At 40.6% G+C, this 17,964-nt stretch overlaps 1 protein-coding gene across 1 annotated transcript in view; it reads right to left on the reverse strand.

The window, feature by feature from the left end:
* The window catches only part of ERO1B (endoplasmic reticulum oxidoreductase 1 beta), a 59,962-nt gene that overhangs the window by 39,481 nt on the left and 2,517 nt on the right, over positions 1-17,964 (reverse strand). The window contains exons 2-3 of the mRNA XM_056113574.1: positions 6,963-7,082; positions 2,895-2,978 (exon numbers count right to left, since the gene is read on the reverse strand). Coding sequence (XP_055969549.1) covers positions 2,895-2,978; positions 6,963-7,082 — 204 coding nt within the window. The remainder of the gene's footprint in view (positions 1-2,894; positions 2,979-6,962; positions 7,083-17,964) is intronic.

Genomic DNA, 17,964 nt, shown 5'->3' on the forward strand with positions numbered 1-17,964 from the left:
AAAAATAAAATCCTTTTCACAATTGTGCCACAGAAAATCAAGTACCTTGGAATCAGCTTATCTAAAGAGGTGAAGGGCCTGTCCAAAGAAAACTACAAATCACTACTTCAGGAAATAAAAGAGGACACAGGGAAAAGGAGACACACCCCCTGCTCATGGATCAGAAGGATTAACATCGTCAAAATGGCAATACTTCCCCCACAAAGCATTATAAAGATTCAATGCAGTCCCTACAAGGATATCCATGACATTTTCAAAGAAATAGACAAGACACTCCTGAAATTTATATGGAAAAATAAATCCCTGTGAATAGCTAAATCAATACTTATGGAAAAGATGGGTGGTATCATCTTCCCCAACCTCAAACTCTTCTAGAAAGCAGTTAAAACAGTACGGTACGGGAACATAGACTGATCTGCAGACCAATGGGATAGAGTTGAATATACTGACACAAACATTTGAATATACGATCACTTAATCTTTGACAAAGGAGCAACAAATGTGAATTGGAGCAAGGAAAGCCTCTTCAACAAGCGGTGTTAGGAAAACTGGACCGGTATATGCCAAAAAAAAAAAAAAGAACTCAAGACAGAGGATCAAAATAGATTACAGACCTCAATATCAGACTGAATCCAAAAGGCCCATGAAAAATGCTCTACATCACTAATCATCAGGAAGATACAAATCAAAACAACAATGAGATATCACCTTACACCACAGAAACTGGCAAATATCAAAAAGACTATAACAACCAGTGCTGGCACAGATGTAGGGAGAAAGGGACTCTCATTCATTGTTGGTGAGAATGCCGACTGGTCCAGACTTTTTGGAAAACAAAATGAGTATTCCCTAAAAAACTATAAATTAAGATTCCCTATGGCACAGTAATACCATTTCTGGGACTATTCCCCCCAGGGTGCAAAAAACACACAGAATAAATGACATTTGCACTTGTATGTTCTTTGTAGCATTATTTACTACAGCCAGAATCTGGAAACAACCCAAGTGCCAAGAAGAGACGACTGGTTAAAGAACTATGGTACATCTACACAATGGCATACTATACAGCTGTTAGAAAAAATGAAGTCATGAAATTCGCTCATAAATGGATGGACATAGAGAGTATCATGGTGTATGAGATAAAGCAGAAGGACAGGCGTAGAATGACTGCAGTCATTTGTGGGATATAAGGAAAAAATACATTGTATGAGCAGTAGAAAAAAGGGCCAGGACAAATGGTCCACGGTTGGAACCTGGATGCAAGGGCAGGGGGAGAGGGCAACTGGGAAACAGAAGGGAATTATAACAATGATGACTGAAAGGGATTGCTCTGGGAGATGTGTGATGAAAATGGGTAAAGGGCCAAACATGATGGTTTCTCAGTATCTGTATTCCCAAAAGGGGAGGGTGGGGGAGAGAGGAAGGAGAAGAAGAAAAATGTCTGCCATATTGGCAGGCTGGGGGTGAGGGGTGGACAGAAGGGATATGGGGGCTACTGGTGGTGAGAAATGTACACTGTTGGAGGGATGGGTATCGGAACACTGTGTGACTGAAACCCAATTGTGGAAGTTTTATAACTGTTCCTCACGGTGATTCACTTAAAACAAACAAACCCCCAACAAACCTAAATACAGGGCCAAAGTAGTAAGGTGCCTGCCTGCAAACGGCTGACCTGGGTTAGATCCCTAACACCCCATAAGGTCCCCTGAGCACTCCAGGAGTGACCCCTGAGCACAGGGTCAGAAGTAACTCCTAAGCATATCTGGATGTGGCCCCCAAACAAATAATAGTTCAGAAATATCATAGGATTATAGCAAGTGGAAAAAAAGGTAGTTAAAAAAATACGGAATGCTTTCTTTAATATACGTAATATAAACAATCAAAGCAAACAAACTGGTAAAACACAACGAAAAATTCATTCCTACACTGTGAAACCCGTGGTGGGTGCCAAAGTGAAAAGGAAAGGAGTTAGAAGGATTAGGTAAAAGAGGTAATTTTAGTAATCTGAAACTTTGCGGAAGCTTTGCTAGTGCCTGTGGAAAGACATACACATATAGAGGTGTGAAGTTGCATCCCCAAACTTTACAGTACTATAAAGCCATGGTAAGTAAGTAAAATTTGAGTTTTTAAAAGTATCTTCAAAGCCAGTCATGAAATTTACATACAAGTGGTACTACATGGAAAGTATCATGTAAGTGAAATGAGTCAGAAAGAGAGGGATAGACATAGAAGATTGCATTCATCTGGGGAACATAAAGTAACAAAATAGGAGACTAACACCCAAGAGTGACCGAGATTAGTACCAGGAATTTTGCTCCATGGCTTGGAGGTCAGCCACACATGCTAGGGGAAAAGGCAGCTCAGATACAGAAGGGAGCACCAAATAAAGGGTGTTGGGAGGATCCTCCCAGGATGAGAGATGCATGCTGAAAGTAGACTATAGACCAAACATGACTGCCACTTAATGCCTCTTCTGCAAACCACACACCTAAAAGGAGAGAGAGAACAAAAGGGAATGCCCTGCCACAGAGGCAGGGTGAGATGGGGAGGGATGGGGGTGGGGGGGGATACTGGGACTTGTGGTGGTGGAAAATGGGCACTGGTGGAGGGATGGGTACTTGGTCATTGTATAATTGAAACCCAAGCACAAAATTTGTAAGTCTACAACTGTACCTCATGGTGTTTCACTAGTAAAATTTTTTTTAAAAAAAGTATTCTTAAAGCCATTTTGGCGGCAAATATGAAATAAATCTTCAATAACTGAAAAAAACTAAGAGCAAATGAATTTTATGACAAGTCCAAATTTTACCAACAGGAGCATAAGAGTCTACAGGTACCTAAAAGCCCAAAGAAAGCCATTTCCCCCATTGTTTGCCTTTTAAAATTTATTTTACCTCAGGACAGGGCTCTACATGACAGTCTTTTATTGAACAATGACCATCTTCTGCCCAGAAAGGACATGGTCGCTTCAGATTGACCTTGAGAGAAAGAAAGTATGAACATTAGCAAGTGTATCTTAGCATAGACATGTCGCAAGCACCTTACCTGCTGTACTCTCGCCAGCCCAGCATCAGCAATGTTAAATACCATGGTGTCATCAATGACATGGCTATGAATAAGAATAAGTATTTTTATATTCTACAGCATATATGTATATATGTATACAGATATACGTACGTGTATTATAGATAGTACAGAATTCAGATCTACAGCAGTATTTCAGACACTATTTTTTAAGAAATAAATGACTGCTATTACTCTTCTGATACTTCAAAAAGGAATAAAGTCATCAAAATTACACAGCTTATCTGAAGATCCTGGAAAGTACTTTAGAACTACTTTAACTGCACTAATCACAGTTCTCTCACACATCCGTTTATATAATAAATGTGTACTGAGTGCCCAAGTTTTTTGTTTTTTTGGGTCACCCCTGGGATTGCTCAGGGATTACTCCTGAGCTCAGAGACAATTTCTGTGAGGCTCAAGTCCCAATACGGAGTGTGGGGATAGGACTTGGGTTGGCCACATGCAAGACAGGCACCCTACCACTGCACTTCCCTGCTCCTGAGCACCTACTGATCACATGGAAGCTCAACGGGAAAAAGGGGTCACAAAAATTCGAAAGCCCTGCCTGATCCAACATACGACAATTAGAGACACAAAATTCATGTTTATTTCATTACAAATTGTAGTTAGTGCAGCAAGAAAAATCTACTTTGTGATAGAAAGTAATGGAGGTAGTATACTGGGATGAATGAGAATATTTTTAGAAAGAAAGAAATTTGGAGGAAGCCTTCAGTTTGAACAGGTTAAAAGCTTGATCAGTTGTGAGCACTGAAAAGTACCACCTTAGTTGACTTTTAGAGGGAAGCAGGAAATGAGGGCAGAGAAACGCAGGAAGCAAGGACTAGATCATGCAGGATATATGTGTATTTTTTTTTGCTTTGTTTTGGGGTCACACCCAGTGGTGCTTGGGCTAAGGGGAACTACTCCTGGTAGTATTCATAGGAGTACATGTTCCTTTTTGTAGAGACTGACTGACAGACAGACAGACAGACAGACAGAACAGGGGGATTTAGGTGCTTGCCTTGCATGTAGATGACCCCAATTTGATCCCCAACACTGCATATGGTCCCCTGTGCACTGTCAAGAGTGATTCCTGAGCACAGAGCCAAAAGTATGTCATGAAAACAGCTAGATTTGGCCCCAACATCCTCTCAAAATAACCCTTGATTTTCTGAAAAAGTACAAGGGTTAAGGCTCTTTCCTTTGATATGATTAACTCCAGGTGGATTCCTGGCACCACAGAATCCTCTGAGCACCCAAGAGTCACCCCTAAGGAAAGAGCCAAGAGCTGCCCCTGAGCACTGCTAGATGTAGCCCAAGACCTCCCTCAAAATAACAAACAAAATAATAAGTTTGATTTTCATATGCTTCACATAACTGGAAGGTAGTAAGTCCATAGGACTTCCAGATTAATTACTTAAGACAAAAAATCAAAATTCTGCTCATTTCCTCCCCTTCCTATCCCCTTCAAACAAGTTATCCCCTTCTTACCACTTATCTCTTGGCTAGACAATTGAAGTCTTCCTACTTCTACTACTACCTCTTCTTCACACAGCAACATAATTGCCTCTTTAAAACATATTTTAAATTCTATCAATCCCTCATTTAAAATCTAACAGCAAAGTCTACAACTGTACCTCAGGGTGTTTCACACAAAATAAATAAATAAACAAATAAAATATTAAAAAAAAATCTAACAGTAGCTTCCCACCATCTTTTTGTGTGGAAGGTGATGGGATGCACCACACCCAGTGGTCCTCCGAGGACTGTGCAGTGCTGGGACAGAGCCCAGGCCTCCTGCAGGCTCTCAGGCTGCTGGGCTATAACTCCACCCTCCCGACTATTACCTTTAAAATACATGAAGACTACTTTTCAGCAGCTCCATAAAGCCCTCCACCGTTTGATCTCTTGCCTATTACAGTGGATGTTCTCTTTGCCTGCCCTGGTGTTTCTACAGATGTTTTTACCGCTCACTCTGTTCACCTCACTCTGGATTCCCTCAAGTTCCACTTCAGCAGAGACTCTTTTCCTGAACGCGGAAGAGAACTTACTTATAGTCTTATTGTATCCCCCACATATGGATCAGGTTATTACTTCAATATTATCTTCCCCCTACTGCATAAAAGAGATGTCTAGAATACATATTAGATACCTGCACTGCACTGTAGCACTGTCCTCCCGTTGTTCATCGATTTGCTCGAGCAGGAACCAGTAACGCCTCCATTGTGAGACTTGTTGTTACTGTTTTTGGCATATCAAATACGTCATGGGTAGCTTGCCAGGCTCTCCAGGAGGGGTGGAGGAATCAAATCCGGGTCGGCCATGTGCAAGGCAAACGCCCTACCCGCTGTGTGCTATCACTCCAGCCCATATTAGACACCTAAGTATGTTAAATGAAGTGAGCAAATAACTACATTATAGAAGACAAGGCAAAATAGATGAACAGCACAAGGAGAGTGCACAGCTCCTACTGTGATGGGGACAAGAGATACATTCTTTTGGTGAGACATAACTTTCCAAGAGAAAGATGTTCCTTGTTTGTTTGTTTTTGAGCCATACCCAGAGTATCCAGGGCTTACTCCTGGCTCTGCACTCAGGGATCATTCCTGGCAAGCTTGTGGGACCATAGGTGGTGCCAGGGATCGAAGCCAGATTGACCACAAGTAAGGCAAGTGCTCTGCCTTCTGTACTCTCTCTCCTGTCCTAGAGAAACATTTTTAGGCAGAAAGACTAGGATGTCTAAAGACAAAGACACTTAAAACAGCTGGGTATGTGGGGAAACCAGAAGTTCCCTTGAGTTCCTGCGCTGTGTATCTAGCTGCCTCCTTGAGATCTTTAAGAGACATCCACAGGCACTTCAAACTTTTGAACATGTTCAGAACTGTGCCTCTCAGCAATTCCTGAGTGCCAGGAATGGGCTGTGACAGACTCTGATCACATCACCCTTTGGGACTCAAGGGTTTATTAACCCTAACTGGAAAGAGCCAATTTGCCGAACGTCACAATTAGGGCTTTGATGCAGGGACGGTTGATGTAGGGATATAAAGGTCAAGATCCCTCCCCCTCTCAAGAGAACAGCTATGGAAGTTTGTACATCTTAAGAATTCCCCTCTGGGTCATGGTCACTTCCCCAGTGAGGCTTCAATTTATAGCTCCTTTTGCCCAATCCTGACTTCCTTCCTTTCCCTTCTTTTCCTAAATTGTTGGTTCCCAGAGATTTCCCTAATTAACCTCTTCTACATTAGTCACTGCCCAAGCTGGCACCCCAGAGATTCTAACCTGTGACAACTTGTTTAGCTAAAAAAAAAAAGGGTGGGGGGATTTTTATTAGGATAACGATGTTCTAAACTGAATAAGGTATACAGGGAAAGGAGTGGGAAAGAGTGTATCTAATTTTCTTATAGTTTCAGACTAACAGCAGTCTGTGGACAAGCAATAGCTGAAAAACAATAGTCTTACTGGTTAAATAAGAACCACAGCAAGATGCTAGGGGACCACAGAGGGAAGTGAGAAGTGAAAAAAAAGGTCAAAGTAATCGAGAAAAGAAAACAGTTGAAAATGATTGAGAAACACTGGCCTAGAAGACAGAAACTGAATTACAAAGGAGGTTGACAAATTAAGTCCCTTGCATTTTCAATTTCTGTAAAGGGAAGAGCCTACCGCAAAGTCCACACTGAAAGATGAGGAATTCACCATTTTTAGGAAGAAGCCTCAGGTTCATACTGTTCAAATGGACTAACAGGTTTTTCACTACAGTACTTAATACATTCAGTGAGAAGAGATATATAGTTAGGGTGCTGAGTCAAAATGGGTTTTCAAAGGGTCATAAAAGTCAACATCTATAGATATCTGTGGAAAAATATTTGGTATTAATGGAATAAAACATATAAGCATACCTTATAATAACGAAAATAATCTCTCTCTTGCAACTTTTTCATTTTGGGAAAGATTTTGAAAGTGTTGAAGTTATCAATGCTATTAATATCACACAAGCAATCATCCAGGACTCCCGTTACCTAAAATAAAGAAGGATTTAAAATTATTTGAAATTATTTTAAATATGCAAATGAATGTTTCAACCATAACAAATCTTAGCTATTACAGAAAAAGATAACTTGGTCATTCAAGTGAGCTAGTATTTTTCGATTTAGATTCATAACATAGAGCCCAGGGACAGCTCCAGTGAGAGTGTGACTCCCTTGGAATCATGAGGCCACTGAGACTGCTCAATTCCCGATGCTCTGCTGTTGGGATCCCCAATGCCATAAAAAGTGTGATCTCAGCACACCACAATCAAGTGTGTGTGAATACTACACTAACGGATGTGAGCACTGCCATCAGGTGTAAGACCCTTGGCAAGTACTACAGCAAAATGTGCATTATAGCCATAACCATATATGTACACATCTGGGTAACAGCAGAAAAGACAAAAGGAAAGGGTACCAAAAAGACTATATAACACTAGTCACTTTTTATTACTGTCAATTAAATAAAAATAGCATTAGCTATGTCATATATCATTCTGAAAAAAGAAAGCTATAGAATGTACCTCCCTTGTCTGGGAGATAAATATAAAATCTGGGTAGTCAATGAAATTCTTGAGCAATTTCTTCCAAGACTACCTTAAATGTCACAAGATTTATACTTTATATCATAATACTATTATAGTGACTCTATTTTTCTTTGAGACCGCCATTTACAAAATACTTATATGAAATGCACGGTGTTACAAGAATGACTTGCATATTCTGACTTATTTTTTAAATATCCTAAGAAATAGCTATTATATTGTTTTATGTGTAAGGAACAAAGAAGTGATCATTGATGTCAAGAGAGGGGTGCGGCAGGGTGATACCATTTCACCGAAACTCTTCAGTGCCACCCTCGAGAACATCATGCGACGACTGGAATGGGAAGGAATGGGAGTGAAGATAGATGGTCGGCAACTACACCACCTCCGCTTTGCTGATGACATTGTTTTAATAACACCAAACATCAGCCAAGCGGCACAAATGCTGGCCGACTTTGACCGTGAGTGTGGAAAGGTAGGACTACAGCTGAATCTTACGAAGACAATGTTTATGAGAAACAGCCTTGTTCCTGACGCCCCATTCGCTCTCAATGGAACGACCATCTCCGAATGCAACAGCTATGTGTACCTAGGTCGAGAGGTCAACATGACAAATGACCTGGCACCCGAGCTGCGCAGGAGGAAGAGAGCGGCTTGGAACGCCTTCAAGAACGTAGAAGAAATAGCTAAGAGGACGAAGAACCTCCGGCTCTGGGCACATCTCTTTGATTCCACTGTTCTTCCTGCATTAACATATGCCTCAGAGACCTGGGCCCTACGCAAACAAGATGAGAACGCCATTCAGGTCTCCCAAAGAAGAATAGAAAGAGCTATGCTTGGAATATCACGTTTCACTCAAATGAGAGAACGAATCCGGAGTTCTGACATCCGTCGACGATCAAGGATCAGGGACGCTCTCTCATATGCCAAGGTGTCGAAAATCAGATGGGCTGGTCACATAATGAGATTTAAAGACGACCGTTGGACTAGAGCTGTTACTGATTGGATTCCACGGGATGTCAAGAGACCGCGTGGCCGCTCACCTACCAGATGGTCAGACTTCTTTGTCAAGATCATGAACGATCGGTTTGAGGCCCTCCATGTTCCCGGAGCGAAGAGATGCCATTGGGCTACACTAGCACGCGACAGGGACAAATGGAGACGTTACTGGCGCCCGCTCGAGCAAATCGACGACTAACGGGAAATTAAGTGATTAAGTGATTAAGTGTAAGGAATTAAGATAACAAGTTAAAAAAACACATTTTCTAAACTAGAAATTAAACTTAATCCCTACTTTAATCACACTTTAAAGTACATGTTCTCAGGGGGCCAGAGAGATAGTATAGTTGGTAGGGAATTTGCCTTGCACGTGGCCAACCTGGGTTCAATCCCCAGCATCCCATAAGGTCCCCCAAGCATCACCAGGAGTAAATCCTGAATGCAGAGCCAAGAATAACCCCTGAGCATCACTGGATGTGGCGCAAAAGCAGAAAAATAAATAAATAAAATATTTATAAATAAAATACATGTTCTCCTTTTTAAAAAAATTATTTTTTGTTTTGTTTTTGGGGTCCACACCCAGCCTATACTCAGGAATTTCTCCTGGTTCTGTGCTCAGATATCACCCCTAATGGGCTTGGATATAGGCTTCCAGGGATGAAATCTTGCATACGGTGTTGGACACATGCATGTGATAAAAGTATAGAAAGTTGGAGGAGTACATGTTTTGCATTCATGAGGTTCAAAATCTCAGGCATTAAAAAAAAGTTTAGAATATACATAAATACACAAAAAATAAAGAGGGTTGTGTATAAATAAACTGTTTAATATCAATGTCCTGGTTCTAATATTGACTATATTTTTTCAAAATGACACCATTGTGAGAAACTGGATATATGATATATGACATTTCTTGCTATTAATTTTTACAACAGTATGAAAACAGTTAATTCAATGAAAAATTAAATTTAAAAATTAAAATGAGGCGTTGGAGAGAGAGTACAGTGGGTAAGGCACTTGGCTTGTGTACACGCTGCTGACACAGCTTGATCCCTGGGCCCCATATGATCCCTCGAGCCCCTTCAAAAGTGATACCTGAACAGACCTGAATGGACCTGAAATGGACCCCCAAATTCTGCCAGAAGTGACCTCCAACCCAAGTTCTGCCAGAAGTGACCTCTGAATACCACCAAATATGGCCCCCAAACAAAACAAATTTAAAATGGAACTCAGCCTGATTATTCATGTGATCCCTAGGGAAAACATATGCAAAGAATGATCCAAAATGAAAATCAGTCCTTCCCAGTTTTTTCCTTCTCATACTTTCCCCACAGGAATACAAAGTGTTCACAAAATCTGAACAACACAGACAGCTTAAGCTATATTAACTTGAGATAAATAACAAGGAAATCATTATCAAGAATTCTGCCTTTGTGATTCTACTTACAAAGAAAACTCAATCTTACCAAGATTAAATGATAATCTCGTCACTATAAAACTTTATTATATTTCTCTAGCTTATTACAAAATTTCAAACTCTAAATTCCTAAAGAGGGGAAAATAAAAGAGCAAACACACACACACACACACACACACACACACACACACACAAACTTGCAAAAAAATGGTTAAAAAGCTTGATCCATTGACTATCCTTTTTTATCTTGAATTACTGTCTTTTACTAAGCAAATCATTATATATATTAGAAATACTTGAACTGTGACATGGGCGGGGCTCATTAAATATACCATGTACATATTTCTAGCTCTTAAAGATTACTTCTAGTATGACAAAAAACAATGTTTAACCCTCTACCTCCCAAAATGAGTATTCTGGTTCTAGAGTCACAACATGTAATGCTCGAGGATTACTCCTGAGTTAGTGCTTGGAGGTGAATCCTGGAAGAGCTTGCGAGTTCATGGTGAGCTGAGGACAATCCTAGGTGTTCTACACACAAAGACTGTGCTGGAGCTCACTAAGCTATCTCTTCAGCCCCAATCATAAAGCATTTGAAATATAAAAATGAAATTATTTTTAAGTATTTTTAAGCATTTAATTACATTTCTCTCCCTACCCTGGAGATAATTAACCTTATGTTTGATAACTGTTTCTACTTTTTAAAATAATTTAATCACATGACATGTCCCTAACAATATACTTACAGGCTTCACTAAGTTTTTAACTTAATAGAATCTTTGCAAATTCTTCTGTTGTGTGTTTCTTTTGTTAACAATTTGATTATGACATCTATCCAAAATAATAAGTTTCAGAGTGTCTCACTCATTTTCCCTGCTATGTTACATTATAAGAGGATATTACAACTGAATTTTTCTATTGGTAATTCAATGGCAGGTAGAATTATTACTCCCCACCCAAAGATGGCCGTACCCTAATTCCTGAAACCTGTGAATGTTACTTTACTTAGCAAAAAAAAAAAAAAACCCACCCTGTATATGTGAATAAGGGTCTTGAAATGGCAAGATGATACTTGATTACTCAGATGGACCCAGAGAGAGGGCTGTCATAGTCGGAGCAACAACGCTGGCTTTGAAGATTAAGGAAGAGGCCACAAAAAAAGAACCACAACAATCTCAAGGCACTTGAAAAAAAACCAACAAATAATCCTATGCTAAAGTCTTAAGAAAAATGATATAAGTGAGTGGCTCTCACCTAGACTTATTGTTATGATCATTTTGCAATATATGCAAACATCAAATTCTACATTACAAACCTAAAACTGTATCAATTATTTCTCAATAAAGAATGTCACCTCAAAACAAAAACAAGAAGAACAAAATGGAATGAAGTTTTTCCAACACCTTTCTTCTAATCCCACAGGACCCATGATCCTATAGGACTCATTTTCAACCTTAAAAACTGTAATAAATTTGTTTGCATGTGCTTTTCTTTTAAAGCTCAACTCAGTTTATAGTAGTTCGTTATAGTTGTAAGAAACTAATGCAACTCCATAATCAGGTTGTTTCCAGATTTAACTAAAATACAATAGGGTATATTTTGTCTAAGGTATATGCTTAGGAGTGAACTTACTATACATACAAATTCAATTAACTAGATAATGACAAGTCTATTTCAAAAACTGTACCCATTTACAATCCTATTAGCTATAAATGGGAGTTATTAAGTCATTAATTTATGATTTAATCAATCTAGCAAGCATGATGTTTTCTTGTAATAGGTAAACATTCTAGTGTTTTGTAAGACATTCTTAAATACAACTATAAAGGTAAAAAGGTAAAGGCCCTCCCGTTGATCACCGATTTGCTCGAGCGGGCCCAGTAACTGATTAAAATTTCAAGCCTTTTGTTCTTTTCCATTTCATTAAGTAGTTATTACTTTCTCTCCATTCTATTTTCTTAAATTCCAATCAGAAACAATAGATCATCTTACTCTCTCTTCCATATTTATTATTACATACTATTTCTAGGTTTCATGCTGAATAATTTGCATTTATGTTCCATTCATTATTTGGTCATTGAAAAATAATTTTGTTTGTTTTTTTTTGTTTTTATATCACACCAGGGCTTTCTCTTGTCTCTGTGCTCAGGGATCACTTCTGGCGAGGCTCAGGGTAGGATATAAGGTGCGAGGAACTGAATCCTGGTCAGCTACCTGCAAGGTAAATGCCCCACTTCATGTTCTATTGCTCCAGTTACTGATCACTGAACATTTTGTATTGAAAGTCTAGCATATAAACTAGAAGAACCGTATCACAGAATTTAGGCATCTACCATTTCAAAAGTAACAGTTGAAGCACCTCTCTACAAGGGTTGTGATGCATACTTTGCATGTGGCCTAGTTCAGTCTATCCCAGCACCACATGGTCCCCTGAACACTGTGGTGTGAACCTGGAAGCCACTGTACACTGGTGAGGTTGCTCCTGCAACCTCAGTAACTTGATGCTGACCAGTAACACCATCACAAGCCCTCACAACTACTACTGTGGTTGGCCAAGAATCTCTGGGAAAGAGCCATGCACCTGCCAGCATTGTTTGGGAGACCCTTCCCAAAATAAAGAAATAGTTAAAAATTATAGTTACAGAAAATTTCACAAAAATCCCGGCAGGTGGAGGAAAGGACATATTCCAAGCATTGAACACTAAGTAGGAAGGGCTGTAGGCAATAAACTTGCCCAGGATTTTCTACGTACAGTAAGGTTGACCATGTCAGAGGTTAAAAAGAGAAGTGAGACCATTATACATATTTTGGCTTTTACTGATTTCAGTGTTTCCTCATATCAACAAGTCTCCAACTCTCTGATACCACGTAGATGCCCAGTTCCATTCTGATGGGGGTTTGAGAGACAATACGATGGGTAGGGCATTTGCCTTACATGCAGCTGACCCGGGTTTGATCCCTAGTATACTCTATATGGACCCGGCAAGCAGTGATCCCTTAGTGGAGAGCTAGGAGCAATCCCTAAGTAATCCAAATCTGGCTCCCCAACCAAAAAAAAAAAAAAAACCAAAATCCAAAATTAACCCAAAAAATATCTTGAAGAGATACTCTATCTTGCATGTGACCAATCTGGATTTGATCCCCAACACCCCATACACTGTCCCAACTCCTACCAAAAATGGTCCCTGAGCACAGAGCCAGGAGTAAGCCCTGAATATCACCAAGTATGACCCCAAATCAAACCAAAAACATTTCCATTTTGACACTATCTAGAATTAGAGTAGACCCCACAGGTTAAGGACTCAGTGATACAGATGTGCCTCCACTTTAAAAGTCAATCCCAAGTCACTAATATTTCAGCTGGTTATAAATGAGGTGGGCTGGAGCGATAGCACAGCGGGTAGGGCGTTCGCCTTACAAGTGGCCAACATGGCCGACCCGAGTTCGATTCCTCTGCCCCTCTCGGAGAGCCCGGCAAGCCACCGAGAGTATTCGATATGCCAGACACAGTAACAACAAAAGTCTCCAATGGAGATGTTACTGGGCCCGCTCGAGCAAATCGACGATCAACGGGAGGGCCTTTACTTACTTTACTATAAATGAGGTAGGGGTGTGTGTGTGTGTGTGTGTGTGTGTGTGTGTGTGTTTCAGGTGGTGGGGGAGCTTCTCAGGTTCAACAACTGCTAAAATGGTTTCTAGAACTCAAGAAAACATTTATCTACAGATAAATGAAGTCAGTGAAGTAACTAAATAAATGAATAAGGAGATGCATAGGGCAAGGTATAAGAAGGAACAAAGAGCTCTCCTTGAGTTATCCAACTAGAAAGCCCCGGTCCATCAACTTGCAAGCTCATTAGGTTTAATTTTAAGAGCTTTCTGAGATCAAGTTACAATTTATCTCTCTGGATTTTGAGGTAGTGGGTAGGGCTGAAAGTTCCAATCCTCTAATCACTTGGTCTTTCAGGTGACCAGTCTATTCTGAAGCTATTTAAGGGTTCACACATAAGTCACCTCAGCACAAACACAGATGTGATTGAAAGGAGTTCTGGATGAGAAGGAGCTCTGGATGAGTAACAGAAGTAATAACACTGCTATTCCTAGGGAATTCCAAGTGTGTTAGAGGCTCTTCCAGGAATAGAGAACAAAGACCAGGTATATTTTTGTAGTCTAGCACAGTAAATACAAAGCCAATGGAAATTTTTAAGCAGAAGGTAAAAGAAATAAGGAGTGCAAAATAAAGTCAGAGGGCTTCTCTTGATAATGAAGTCAAGGAAGACAACTATTTATGGATAAGTGGACAAATGAGACAAGGTGACACCTTAGCAGAAACCTAAGTAGACAAGTCACCCACATGAATACCTGAGAAAAGTGTGCTAGACAGAGGAATCTGCTATTATAAAGCCTCCAGACAAACATATTTACCATATCACAGGTAGGTCAGCTTGGCTGAATCATCTACTTAAGGGGAGGAATATAGTGAAAATAGCAGATTTGAAAGAATACACAAAAAATGGTGTTCCTGATTACACACCGTTAGTTATTAACCATCCATTTGGGGATGTGAAAAAGGTTGACCAGATGTAGAATTGAGAATTATAGTATAAAGATATAAAGAGTCAATTACATAAGTGTTATTTAAAGCAAAGGGGTCAAATTCGATAACAAAAACAAGGAGTTAAGAGTATTGATTTGAATCCTGAGGGTCAAATCATTTGCAATCTAGAGCAGACGACACACAGCAAAAATACTGACTCTTTTGCAAGACATAAAAACAAAAAACAAAAAAACCCACAGCTAATAGTGACCCTGACTAAAGCAGTTTTGGAGGAGTGGTAAGGGCAAAATGCACAGAAGAGAGGATGAAAAAAAGAGGGTTAAAGAAACCCCAGGGGGGCAGGAGGATTGGTTAACTGTTGGAAGGCTGCTCAAGGGCTGGGGGAGAGGGCAGCTGGGGTAGAGAAGGGACCATTATGACAAAGATAGTTGGAAGGGATCGCTCTGGATAGGGGATGTGTGTTGAATGTGGGTAAAGGACCAAACAGACCAAACGTGATGGTCTCTCAGTATCTGCATTGCAAACCATAATGCCCAAAATGGGAGGGAAGAAGAGGGAGAGACGGAGGGAAGAGAGAGAGAGACAGGAAGAGAGAGAGAGAGAGAGAGAGAGAGAGAGAGAGTGCCTGCCATAGAGGTGGCAGGAGGAATAGGGGAGAATAGGGGAGATATTGGTGGTGGGAAATGTACTGCACTGGTGCCGGGATGGGCGCTGGAACACTATGACTGAAACCCGATCATGAAAGCTTTGTAACTGTATCTCACGACAATTCAATTAAAAAAAAAAAAAGCCCTTGAGGATGTGAAGGTTATCTAACAATATCTGTCACCCCACTGATCACCATGGTTCTTTCATCTGAACTGACTGGCGAGATGGGTGTCCTATTCCTTCCTCACCATTCATGTGCCCCTCCTTGCAGTTGTGCCCGTGATGGAGGGGGGTAGCCTTTTCTCATTAAAGGCTGCTGTTCTGTGGAGGGCATATGGGTAGCTGTGCTCCCTTGTTCGAACTGCCAAATTAACTCCCAAACATCATCGTGTGAGTTTTTCTCTTATGAGGAACAGAAAATGGGAGCAAAACCAGAAGAGACAGGTGGGCCTGTAGAGAATCTGAAAGTCGCAGGATTTTTTCAATAAAATATAGTTATCGTTATATTATGAGCAGCATGTTTTAAGTACATGCAATGATAGCTATATTATATTGAAAATTGAGTAGGAAAAATTAATTCAGAAGAGAAAAGAAAAACTTGTTCAAGTAATGCTCTTGAATGGGCAAGTACAGGAGTTTGGGAGGACCTCCAAGGTTATACCCTGCAATGTACACTAAACCCTGTATTCTCTCTCCAGCCCCTAGCCTTTAATGTCTAATCTGATTCACAGAGCTTGGGGTTTGGGGAGGTTAACTGCATATTCTTCTTAGCACGTAGGATGTAGTCTGCAAACCTGTATAGAAGTTGGCTTATGACTACAAATTCTCAAGGGCATCTTTTTCCTCTCCTCTAGCTCTCGCTTCCTCCCCACCTTTTTTTTTTTTTGCTTTTTGGGTCACACCTGGCGATGCACAGGGGTTACTCAGGAGTTACTCCTGGCGGTGCTCAGGGGACCATATGGGATGCCGGGAATTGAACCCAGGTCAGCCGCATGCAAGGCAAACGCCCTACCCGCTGTGCTACCTCTCCAGTCCCTCGCTTTCCCCTTTTGACCAAGGGGGGGATTCATTGCTCATTCACTCATTCTACTGAGGATGTAACTTTCTCGGGTGCAAGTGTTATGGTAGGATCTCCTTTTACTTTCCTCTCCTTGGGAAGATAGGCTTTATTTCTTGTTCATGCCACTGCATTTAGATATTAAAGCAGAAGCTCAAGATCTTCAGGGTTTGCTTTTCTCTGTATTTTTTGTTTTGTTTGGGGGCCACACCTGACAGTATTCAGGGATTATTCCTGACTCTGCACTCAGGGATCACTCCTGGCTGGATGGGGAACCATATGAAATGCCAGGGATTGAACTCGGATTGACCATGTGCAAGGCAAGTGCCTTATAACTTGCTATGCTATCTCTCTCTCCCTCTGACCCCAAGATCTTAAGGATTTGGGGGAATCATTAGGGTAATGGTTCTGAACAACACTGCTTCAGTTTTAAAATCTCTCTCTCTCTCTCTCTTCCTCTCTCCCTCCCTCCTTCTCTCCTTCCCTTCCTCCCAGAGCAGAGGCTCAGAAATGCATTTAGAAAGTTTTTTTTAAATTTTTTTTTTTTTTTTTTTTTTGCTTTTTGGGTCACAACCAGCAATACTCAGGGATTACTCCTGGCTCTACACTCAGGAATCACTCCTGGCGGTGCTTGGGGGAGACCATATGGGATGCCAGGAATTGAAACCAGGTCAGCCGCATGCAAGGCAAACGCCCTACCCGCTGTGCTACCTCTCCAGCCCCTCGCTTTCCCCTTTTGACCAAGGCAGGGATTCATTGCTCATTCACTCATTCTACTGAGGATGTAACTTTCTCGGGTGCAAGTGTTACAGTAGGATCTCCTTTTACTTTCCTCTCCTTGGGAAGATAGGCTTTATTTCTTGTTCATGCCACTGCATTTGAACCCAGGTCAGCCGCGTGCAAGGCAAATTCCCTACCTGCTGCACTAATGCTCTGGCCCCTAGAAAGATTTTTTTAAAAATATACATGTAAATTTTTTTTACACAATTTTTACACAAGAGTTAATAATTGTAACTCTTGTAGATAGTTTTTTTTTTCCTTTTTGGGTCACACCCGGCAATGCCCACAGGTTACTCCTGGCTCTGCACTCAGGAATTACTCCTGGTCGTGCTCAGGAGACCATACGGGATGCTGGGAATCAAACCCAGGTTGGCCGCGTGCAAGGCAAACGCCCTACCTGCTGTGCTATCGCTCCAGCCCCACTTTTTAGATAGTTCTTTACTTCATATGCTTATGTTCTTTACTTCTTATGCTTTGCCATATCACAAAGCACATTTACATGTAATTTATAATAGGACATTAGATATACAGAAGCCTATCATTTTACATTGTGCTTAAAAATAAAAATGTTTATGCTTTTATTCCAAAATAGCCAAATATCTTGACAGTTAATTGTGAAGAGAGATTGGTTTCAAAAAAGCATAATTCTTTCCTTCATGCTTTACTGTTTTTCTTGCAATATAGTTAAAGGAGAAATTTTAAATTTTCTGAATCTCCCTCTGCTTTATTTTTACACTACAAAGCAAACAAACAAAGACGTCACTATCAAAACAATGGAGTTTGATAGGGTGCCAGTCTCACTTTGTTCACTTAACAAGCCGTGATATCAGTCATGGAAGCTCTTTGAACTTCAGTTGCCCCAGCAGTCTCAC

This window comes from Sorex fumeus, unplaced genomic scaffold (genome assembly GCF_029834395.1).
Source record: "Sorex fumeus unplaced genomic scaffold, SorFum_2.1 ptg000021l, whole genome shotgun sequence".
Lineage (NCBI taxonomy): Eukaryota > Metazoa > Chordata > Mammalia > Eulipotyphla > Soricidae > Sorex > Sorex fumeus.